The sequence below is a fragment of the Balearica regulorum genome, chromosome 18 (genome assembly GCF_011004875.1).
Source record: "Balearica regulorum gibbericeps isolate bBalReg1 chromosome 18, bBalReg1.pri, whole genome shotgun sequence".
NCBI lineage: Eukaryota > Metazoa > Chordata > Aves > Gruiformes > Gruidae > Balearica > Balearica regulorum.
Window position 1 is genome coordinate 14,066,958 of NC_046201.1, and position 10,819 is coordinate 14,077,776.

Consider the following 10,819-nt stretch of genomic DNA (forward strand, 5'->3'; position numbering starts at 1 on the left):
AACTGCTCTGTGAACACACCAGTTACCACTGCTGGTCCAGAGCATTTTCCATCTTTGCTGCCCAGCAGTCTCTGGACTTCACACAAATTATGGGCTGTCCCTCCCAGGATCCTCTGCATTCCTCTGGTGGTACAAAGACCCACCATCATGTACGTGAGTGAGACACGAGGGTGATGAGATGACAGATTAGTGGTTCTTCCCAAGTTGGTGCACGTACACAGAAGGTGATACAATCCATGGTCACTGAAGTCATTGTAGCTGGATATGGGATGCAGAAGATGCTTAGCAAGCTGAAATACCTTCTTTATTTAAATGGATCCACTAGTTAGTGCTAGTGAGAACTAGACAATGGGGAGGGGACCTCAGGGTGGGACCAGGGAAATAGAAGAGTTGGGAGCACTTATGTAGGTGAAACCATCTCAGGTTGTTTAGCTGTGGTGAACACCATATTTGAGGACTCAACTCACTGGAGCAACGTCAGAGATTACAGATCGTTATTTTGAAATTGCAGATGACAGGCAATTTTTCAGGCTGTCAGGAAGGGGCAAAAATGAATCTTTGAAAAGGGAGTGGAGGAGAGAGAAGGAGCCAGGAAATTGTAGGTCACTCAGCTTTATTTAACCTCTGCAAAGTGGTAGAATAAACCATCAAGCTTTCTGGAAGCACTTTGTAGAAAACTAAGGTGATGAGCAATTATTGTGGATGCATACAGAACAAAACAGTGTCAAACCAACCTAAATTCCTCCAGTGGTGGAATAACAGAAGTCATCAGCATCGTAGCTCTTAATTTAGTATAGCTTTTTGCAATTGGAGATTCTTGTAGGCAGGCAAGAGAAATGTGGCCTAAATAAAACCTAAGGCGCAAAACCAGGTAAGAAATCATACCCACTACTTAAGTAAAGTACAGAAAGTAGCTATGGAGCTAGATCCCGTAAGGTTCGTCCTAGGTCCAGATTTTTTTCAATGTTAATGACCTATGGTAGAATAAATAATTGGTTTAATCAGACATGAGACAAAGCCAGGAGGGATGGTACATACAATTTGAAGAAAAGATTGCAATTCAGAATTATTTTGTTAAACTAGAGAAATTAACTGAAAAAAATGAAGATGCATTTCAATGACAACAAACTACCAGGTTTTATACTTTCACAGGATGTGAAAGATACAGTTACATAACAGTTTGTGGGAGAAGGATCTGGCTGTAATGAATCACAAGCTTATTCATCAACAACTTCACACTGTTGTCTAAAAAGGCAGTCATACAGAGAGATATGTAGAAGAAAGAGCGTCTGCTATGAAATAATCTGTTACCAGTTTAGCAACTGGAAGACCTCTGCTGGAAGATGGTTTTGGTTATGACACTTTAAGAGGAATCTAGGCTGTTGGAGAAAGTCTAGAGGAGTGTACCTAAACTGCCATCATCTAGAAAATAATTTATCTGAAGGAAGAAGAAAATGGAGTAATTTTCAAATACTGAAAGGCTTCTCCGAGGAGAAGCAGAATAATCTGTTCACCAAAAGTAGGGTGTAAAGTAGAAGAGGCAACGGAAAAACTGCATGGGTGAAGATTTATTTTAAGGATTAGAAAAGAAAACTGTTACGGCAAGGATAAGATACTGACGTACCTTGCTTATGGAGACTGTGGCATCTCTGTAACTGGAGATCGTTATGATCAGTGTTTTCAAAGCTCTGCTACATATAATGCTAATATAATTCTGCCTTGGTCACAGAGATTGGTTGTCTTCTCAGATTTCTGTTGTCACTTTTCCATGATTTTGCTGAGCAAGATATGGCACAAAGCATTGTACCATGTCTGTCTGGCACTACCTGACAAGTCTCACTGGGAGGATGTGCAGAAGACGGGGCATTGATCATTGTTGCTCTGTGTTCTTTCAGCACACTAGGAGAGGCTTGGGCTCAGCTAAAGAAGAGTCTAGCTGATGAAGCAGAGGTTCATCTCAAATTTTCTTCTAAGGTAAATAGTTCTTCCTTTTGCAAAGATTTTTGCCCTGTAATTGATGTGGATCTCCCTTCAGTGCTTGTTAGTGGGGAAAATACACATACATATGTTAAAAATTTAAAAGAATTAATAAGTTGGTGAACAAACTTATTGAAACTCTGTCCATTGTTCCTGCCAAAATCATAGTTTATTTAATCTACCTGATGAGTAAGTTAAAACATATCTGCTCTAGTTTTTCATAAAAAAAGAAGGAAAACTGATTCGAGAGGTTATTCACCTAGGGATGTAAGTTCCAGCCTGCTCAAGTAAATTTACCTAGAGCTGGTACAGATTACTTCTGTAGAGGAAGAAATAAAAAAATAATATTTGGCTTTTCAACAAGAATCTACTATATCTGTCTGGAAGGAGGAGAACCAGGACTCTAACTTCTTTGTATTGTTAGCCTTTCTGGAAAGTGCACGGGGAACTTACTTCATGTTATTTTTGGATCTTTTCTCAAGTGATGCCCAAGGAGATTTCTTCTACAAATTATGGTATTTATCTGCTTTTTTCTACCACATGTGACATACTCTTGCGTCCTGTTACATTATGTTAACCTCTGTGGGTGATCAAGTTCAATACAGTGGCAGATGTCTCAGTACAACAGCCATGTTCTGGAGGAAAATTATAGCTCTGCGCTGTTTGTAAGTGATTATGCAGAGGTTACTCCGGCAACCGGCCGCTACCTTGGAAACCGGCTGCTCTGCTTCGAACTTCTACTTCAGGACTGTAATTAGTGAAGTACTTTTTGCTCCCCGTTGTCCTCCTGTATTGTTTTCCAAGAGGACGAAATGCACCCTGGCGTGGTGTGTGCATGTGGGCAGGCAATGTATAGGGGCTCTTTCATTATTGTACTTTTCCCTTAAACCCTGCACAGAAACTCACGTAGCACCCTCTGAACTCTTCCCGCACTTGCTTCGGGAGTTCTAGTTCCAGCTTTCTTCTATTAACAAGATTATGTTTTTAAACATATTGATTATTGCTATTACTTTCAGAAAGTAATATCAGAGATTTCATTACCTCTGATCAACCTGTTCCACTGCCCAGCCACCATTCTGGTGATTATTTATTTATTTATTTTAAATTACATTCAACTCGAACCTCCCAAAGCTCAATTGTTTGTTTTGAGATTGCCTGGCCCTATGAAGAAGAATTTGGCTCTGTTACACTTGCATCCAACCTTCAGATAGCTGTAGGCCTTATTAGATCGCTGTGATGCCAGTCTTCATCTGCCTAAACAAGCTCTGCTTTAGGCTTGTTTAACCTCTCCAGGATGTGTGCTGCAGGGCCTCGGCTGTCTTTGTAGCCCCTCTCCATTAAAAGACGGCACTGAGCTTGAATGAAGTTTCCTTCTCCATTAAAACAGCACTGGAGAAAGGCTGAAAATACTTGCTTTCAGACACTATTTGATAGTGTGGGCATGTTAGGTGATTACGGACCCAACTCACCTGCATTGGTGGAGTCCAGCATCCCCACAGGAGGCACAAGAGAAATTTGTATTTGGTTGCTTCTGGGGAGCTGAAATACCTGTATCCCTTCAGAGCACATTTCCTGGATGTCACAGCTGTGCATCAGAAGGCCAAAGAGCAAGATGATACAAACTCTGATAGAGTTGAGTATCACCGACAGTCAAGTCCTGCTTGTAAGAGATAAGTCATATGTGCGATCTTGATGGATCTCTCCTGAGTTCGTTTTGGTGGTTTCTTGCCACTACTTAAAGAGTTTTAGCTAAATACTCAGGCTTCTCTTTAGACTTGACAGAAATAAATAAGATATGCCCTTGTTGGATCTCTGTTCACTATAAAAGAAATGCAGACATGTCACCGCAGTCCACTGATTCATCTTGTTACAGTCAAGGCTAGCAGCTTTAGTTTGTGTACTTTTTTTTTTTTAAGCAAGTTGCATCAGTTAGGTCAGAATCAGAGCACCTCAAGTAGCATTCTGGATATTGCTTGCAGCTGAATCTTATGTGTAAGAAGAGAGATACGAATTAATGGGGAGAGAGGAAAACAAGATATTTGTCCTTTTGCTCCCTTCAGTAAATATTCCCTTAACAGAGCTGTCCTGCAAAGGGATGAGTTTTGTAGCAGCTTCACTCAAATCTCCCTTGGGGAAGAGAAGTGTTGCTGTACGACATTGCTTTTGGCTGCGCTGTATGTATTGTTTCCTCTCTGTCCTGAGCTCTGCTTAGCAGAAGAGCCAGGAATTACTGCCTGAGGATTATTGCCATTTCTTCTTTGTTTTCATTACCAGCTTCAGAGCGAGGTAGAGAAACCCCTGCTCAACTTCAGAGAGAACTTTAAGAAAGACATGAAGAAGTGTGACCACCATATAGCAGACTTACGGAAGCATCTGGCCAGCCGCTACACAGCAGTTGAAAAGGTGGGAGCAGAGAACAAACTGGAGAGTTCATGAGATACTGCTGGTATGGACAAAAAAGCAGCTGCCCTGTGGAAAGTTTCTGTTCCTCCACAAAGAACCACAAAGGTGGCTCTGCTGTTAGTTATGCTTTGCTCGGCCCCTGGCACGGTTTGCCGCTTAGCTGAGATTTGGGAAACCGGGGGCTATGGGCAGGGCTAATGTATTACTGCTGAACTGGCTTTTTGTTTCATCCTCCCCGTCCCAATTTGGGACAATGCGTTTCTAATACATTTAATGCAAATACTCCTTGCTCATGTGCATCTGGAAGTCACATCTATTGCCCTCAAAATTTAAAACCCCTTGCTTTAGAATAGCAGCAGGGTGAGACCAAAGGCTCGCCTGGCTCAGTATCTTCTCATGCAAGTGGCCAAAGGCAGATGGCCAAGGAAGGCAGCTGGAACCTGGCACAGCCAGTCACCAACCCTCTCCCAGTTCCTGTTTTCTGCATCGCACAGCAAACATCCTCACCTGAAAAACCCAAACAGCAGCAGCACCCTGGTGTCGGGAGAATGTTTTAACATGAACATCCAGTAGGTAGCTGAGGTTGTGATTTAGGGACAGTTACACCCACCAGAAAGTGCTTTCTTAGCAGCAGCTGGCAGGAAATGGGATACCTATGCCTCAGCTGCCAGGGTGCTGCTTATGCCAAATGGTATCCTCATGTGGTTTGCTCTTGGGTTTAAGTTGGAAAGGAAAATACAATGCTCAGCCAACCCAGAAGGCTGTTTGGGCTTTTGTTAAAGACCAGAGTGCACGTGAGAAAGTTCGCCTGGGGACAGAGTTGTTGCAGGATACACAAGGCTATTAGACTGTGTACGCAGGGAAGGCATTTTCCTGCAAAACGGTAAGTTCTTCACAGTCATATTTACAAATAAACACAGTCCTCAGTAAGGATATTGAAAAGAATGAATTAGAATAGCCTTGAGAAGAAGGTATAAAATAAAGGGAAAAGCTATGTCTGCAGTGTGCCTGATGAAGGAAACAGCTTCTCACCAGATTGCTTTCCTGCAGCTCCCTCTTGTGACCTTCCAAGCACAGAGTCTTTCAAACCAAACAAAAAATTCAAGTAGTCCCTCAAGAGTGTTCTAACGTGGAGGCTGGTGTGACTGTAGAAAACTGCAAGGTGCTAACAAAATATAACCATTCAGGATAAAGAACAAATGTGACCTATTTTTTAGCAAGTCCATGCAAAACAAGTTATTTTTATGTATTTAAGCAACGTCAGCAAGTGAGGTGACAGCATGCCTATGTGGTAATGGTGTTTATTTATTAAGACACTTCACTAATTTGCCTGTATAAGTTCAGTCATGATACCAATAAATCAGGTTTTAAAAACCTGAAGAACTTTAAAGTTAAGTAATTTAAATAGTTGTAACCAGGTCTCAGGTTCTTGATTTCTACAGTATAAACTGCTGTTGTTACACACCTGAATTAGTTTTTCTGAAATAAATCTAAAAGTTCCTGTGGTTAGAGTTTCTGGTAAGTGTGTATTCAATCCAGAAGGTACTTAAAAATAAATTTTGTAAGATACTTGAAATTCGTTCAACTAAGAAAAGCAAATGGAAGAGGTGTCTTGATGATGCTGGTTAAGACATTTGGAGGAAGCTCCAGCTTCCCTTTCTTCCAGAACGAATGAGAAGGTTACTAAGAAACATGAAAGTCTGATGATCCCTTTTGCACTGTGCCTCTCTGAGAACCTGCGAAGAGTTCAGATGCTTTTGTGATTTGTTGGTGACACCTTCTGTATGGTGGTAGGACACTTCTTTGAACACCACACGGTGTCCTGAGAACTTGTATCCCATTTAAGACCATGTTTTATGCAGAGTCCCAGACTTCTTACTGACAAATATTTGTGTGAAGGAGTCATAGATGGCTGAAAGGAGCTGGCAGCTCTTTTCCTCAAAAACATGTGACTCTTTTTTAATTACTCCAAGGCCCGGAAAGCCTTGACAGAGAGACAGAAGGATCTGGAAGTGAAAACACAGCAGCTAGAGGTGAAGCTCAGCAACAAGACAGAAGAGGAAATCAAGAAGGCAAGACGGAAGTCCACGCAGGCGGGTGAGTACCTGTGTCTATCGGCGGCCAGAGGTGAACACAGCCCCGCAGGACTGAGCTGGGGTGCAGCTGCACATCCACCCACCTGTTTCTTGTTTTTTAATATTGTAGCTACAAAGTCAAAGTGAACCGTGCTACAAATCTGTTTGCTATTCAATCCTCTGAAGAAACAAGTGCAGTTTTTCAAAGTCAGACATCGCAAACGGATGATTTTGATAATTGGGGTGAGAAGAGTGAAAGGAGGGTGAATTGTGCTTTTGTTTTGTCTTCTTCATAGAGCTTGGTTGCCATCCCAAGTTCTAAGTCCATGAGAGACTTCCAGATGCATTTACTTCTTTGGCACTTGTTTGGTCTGTGGAATCCTGTTCTTAAAGCTTGATTTGTCCCTGTTTATGTATAAAGATCTTTTTGCACCTAAAAGAACAGGATGAATTTGAGCCCTGGACCTAGGCATCAAACCATTAGGGAAAGTGTAACTGAGCCTCATTTAAAGAAGAAAAAATGTACTAGCCAGAAAGCAGTAATCTCTGAGACATGCCTTCCAGATTTTCCACCCACCTTTCTCTCTCTGTCGGAACAGAGGCCTGCAACAAAGTAAAAATTGAAATAATCACAGCTGATTGTGTTACTGCCCTGAACACAGGAGGAAGTCAGAGCTTGACTGGAATCGTGCATCCTCAGAGGCTGGAGAAGGCATGAGTGTGCACCTGGGTTGAGGTTGCAAATAAGCATGCCTTGATCTCAGACAGCTTGAGCCTGACACTTGACTCTCATTTTAAACAGACCTGTCTTAGACAGCAATGTCACCTACAGAGTGCTACCTGACAGCTCAATAACTCATTATTATTGATTTCCCATTTTAATTATTTTATTCTGTCTGTGACCATTGTTTTTTTCAACTGAAGTAACTTGCTTTCATAGTTCTGGGCATTTTGTAAAATATTACTTAATGTTCATATTTTTCTTTTTAAAATTTTGTCTTTCCCCCTCATTCATTCTTATCACTTAATCTTTTACCACACATTAAGTGCCTGCATTTTGTTGAAATTTTGTTGCACATAACAAATACCATGAACTGCCTTCAGCTCCACCAGGACTGACCTGCAAACCCTCTGGGTCTGCCTGCAAAACCTGAAATGCAGTTTCCTTCTGAGCTCCGTAACACTGGCTAGAGAAGACTAATGTGTTGCTCTCTTGAACTTTTCAGGAGATGACCTGATGCGCTGTGTGGATCTTTACAATCAAGCCCAGTCCAAGTGGTTTGAGGAAATGGTGACCACCACTCTGGTATGTCACTCTGTCTAGCATCTTACGTGTATAACACTGCAAAATTGTGATAGCGTGCAACATTCATCACTCACAGCTAGTCACAGTACAAAGCAGTGAGAAAAATTGAGTGATAAACTTCTCAATGTATTTCCTGTTCTCAGTTCTAAGAAAAACTCATATCATTAGGGGAAGGAAGAAATAATTGTTTCTTTGCAGAAGGCATTAAACCAGTTCAGGGCTTCTTAGGGGCCATAACACTGGAATTGTCCTCAGGAAGGATGAAGTAATGCACAAGGAAGACATCAGTTCAGGGCTTCTTAGGGGCCATAACACTGGAATTGTCCTCAGGAAGGATGAAGTAATGCACAAGGAAGACATGGAAAAACATGTGATAAATCACTGAATCCATTTATACATTAATGAATTTTTGCATTCCATGATTTTAGAATTTCTTCGTGAGTATTGCCAGTTCAGAAGAGGCATGCTTTAATTGCCTATTATTCTGTTTCTCTGAAGATAACACAGCTCACAGTATTCACCCTCAGGGTGTTTACCTTTGGGGTTAGTCACCAAGATGCCAAGATACAGCTTTGATGTACTGTATTCCTTGAAATACCTGTACTTTGGCTTTAGGGCTCCTCCCTCATGTCATTCCTTAGAGCCCTTCTGGACAACATCCAGTCGCTTTCAAAAGTAGGAAATAAAACCGTCTTTTGCATATATTTTTCTCATTGGACAAACACAAAACTGTAAACTCCTCCTAATGAGAAGCAGGGTAATAAATTGCGCAGCATTTGGAAGTGTGTTGGTGCAATACTTAAACTGCAGTAAATAAATAAAGGCGTATGGGTAAGTGGAAAACCAGGAGGCAGATGTCTTTCCAAAAGCAGAACAAAAGAGAAAAAGTTGGCTGTTCCTATACATAAGGGATCTGATTCTCTTCTCACCTTCCCTGTCGGTTTCTCACTGATGCAAGTGCCACTGTCTCCAGGTGTGGCCAGGTATATGTTAGCTGCATATTTGCCCCTGGAGAATCAATATGATGCAGAAGTGCACTAGTAGATAGCTCAAGAGGGAAGTCATAGCCAGCAGGCTGCACAGCAGGTTTGTCAGTTGTGAAACTCAGACTGAGAAGCATTTGAAGGTAAGTCTTGGTATACATGAATATAAAATCTAAATTGAAAAACAGTCTGCATCTAATCAGCTCAGATATAGGTTAGTTCATATGCAATACAAAGTCAAGAGAGTCAAGGTCTGACGACTTGTGTTTCCTTGCTTACCTTCCTCCGTGAAGTTTCTGGTGCAGATACAATGCACGTTCTGCATGTGGCGTGCTTACCAGCACTAGCACACTGGGTTCTGCGTTCTGGTCCTGCATATCTGTGCCCTAAGTAAGGGAGGCTGAGTTTAAAGTGAGCCATTTGTTCCGTAAGGGCAGTACATCAACCAGCAACAGCAATTGGAGCTCAGTCTGTTTCCATACCATAAGCTCCTTTGCTCTTCTTCCTCCCTAGGCAGATAGTCTGCCACCTGAGATTTTTGTGCTGTAATGAAGAATCTATTTCCCAAAAGACATTTAACAAATTGCAGGTAGCACAGGGAAGGCAGTGTAGGAGCCTGCCTACTTGTATATGCTCAGGTTGCACTCCACCACGATGCCCCATAAGCGGACACCTGAAATGCCCTCTGAATGCAGGTTTCTTAAGATTTGGCCCCATTGATGTCCTTGTGAATACAGAGGTTTCTAGTAATACAGCACAGTGCATTACAGTATACGTCTTTAAAGGCAGACTTCCATAGCATGCTGCTTCCACTTTTGCGGCTCAGATGGACAAAGAGGGACTAAATGCAGAATTTGGGGTATAATATCAGAATCCAGGAGAAGAGGGAGGCAGAAAAAATCAGGAGCAAAGTTGGAAATCACCTGCCTTTTCCACTAAAGCATTGCTGGGGTCTGTTTATGGCCAGCTGAGTGAGGTGGAGACTTGTTTCAGCTCATCATCTGGTGAACAGATAAAACTGCTCTTACAGGTGTCTGGTTAGACCGAGGTCGGTCAGGCCCTCTCAGCCATACACCCCAACATGGGCTCCTGCTTCCCCAGGGAATCACTGTAACTTCTGGAGCTAGCAACAAAGCGTGCAAAGCTTCTTGCAGGAAATAGATTCCCTCTTGCTTGCAGCATCCCTGAAGACAGTAGCTCCTCTCTTTGTCTTGGTTGAAAAGTTTTGGAAAAGTGTTGACCTTCTTTTCTGCCGTTAGGCACAGGCTGAAGTGACTTCTGTTGCTTGCTGTCTCTGATTCTCTGCAAATCAGAGGGATGTGCAACCACAGAATTCAGCTCCAAAGCGTGACCCTGGGGTAGTATCGCACTGACTGGCAGCCTTTTGTGTGTCATCCTTTCTCTGGGCCTTCAAGCTCAGCTTCCAAGAAAAATATGGACTTGTTTTTCTTCGTGTCCAGGAGCTTGAGAGACTAGAAGTTGAAAGGGTGGAGATGATTCGGCAGCATCTTTGCCAGTATACACAGCTGCGGCATGAGACAGACATGTTCAACCAAAGCGTAAGTCTGCTTTTTGTTTGGTGCCTTTGGTCTCTACTGCACTCCAGCTGAACAGAATGGTCCCTATCCTCATCTGACTGACCTGTATCAAAAGGAGATGTGAAAACATGCAGTCAGTTTGTTAGTTTGCAGCAGTACTGTACTGCCACCCTACAGTTCTGCTCTGATCCTGGTTACATTTCATACTGCTGAATTACACCTTTTTGCTGGGGGAGACACAATGAATTGAATTATATTTGGCCACCATGAGCCATTACTAGCTCTCCCAGCATGATGTACTACTCCTTGAGGTCATCTGTTCTTGCAAGGAAGATGGTAAATAGTTTCACTGTTGGGGGAGGGAGTATATTTTTTTTTCTTACTAAAAAATGGCTAATTTTCAAATATTAAAATACAGGGAATGCTGATGTCAGTACATGGTTGTATTTGGCGTAAGGTACAGATTGCAGGGCAGGAGTCAGAGACCAACTGACCAGTGCCCGGTATAGGAAGCCTGTCTGCTTGACGTTAAAAGTC

At 42.3% G+C, this 10,819-nt stretch overlaps 1 protein-coding gene across 7 annotated transcripts in view; it reads left to right on the forward strand.

Moving 5' to 3' along the window:
* The window catches only part of GAS7 (growth arrest specific 7), a 105,251-nt gene that overhangs the window by 85,342 nt on the left and 9,090 nt on the right, over positions 1 to 10,819 (forward strand). For 4 of the 7 annotated variants that reach the window (XM_075771034.1, XM_075771031.1, XM_075771030.1 and 1 more), the window contains 5 exons: positions 1,896 to 1,974; positions 4,252 to 4,380; positions 6,354 to 6,477; positions 7,682 to 7,761; positions 10,160 to 10,303. In XM_075771034.1, coding sequence (XP_075627149.1) covers positions 1,896 to 1,974; positions 4,252 to 4,380; positions 6,354 to 6,477; positions 7,682 to 7,761; positions 10,160 to 10,303 — 556 coding nt within the window. The remainder of the gene's footprint in view (positions 1 to 1,895; positions 1,975 to 4,251; positions 4,381 to 6,353; positions 6,478 to 7,681; positions 7,762 to 10,159; positions 10,304 to 10,819) is intronic. The other 3 variants (XM_075771033.1, XM_075771032.1, XM_075771036.1) reach the window with 1 other exon arrangement.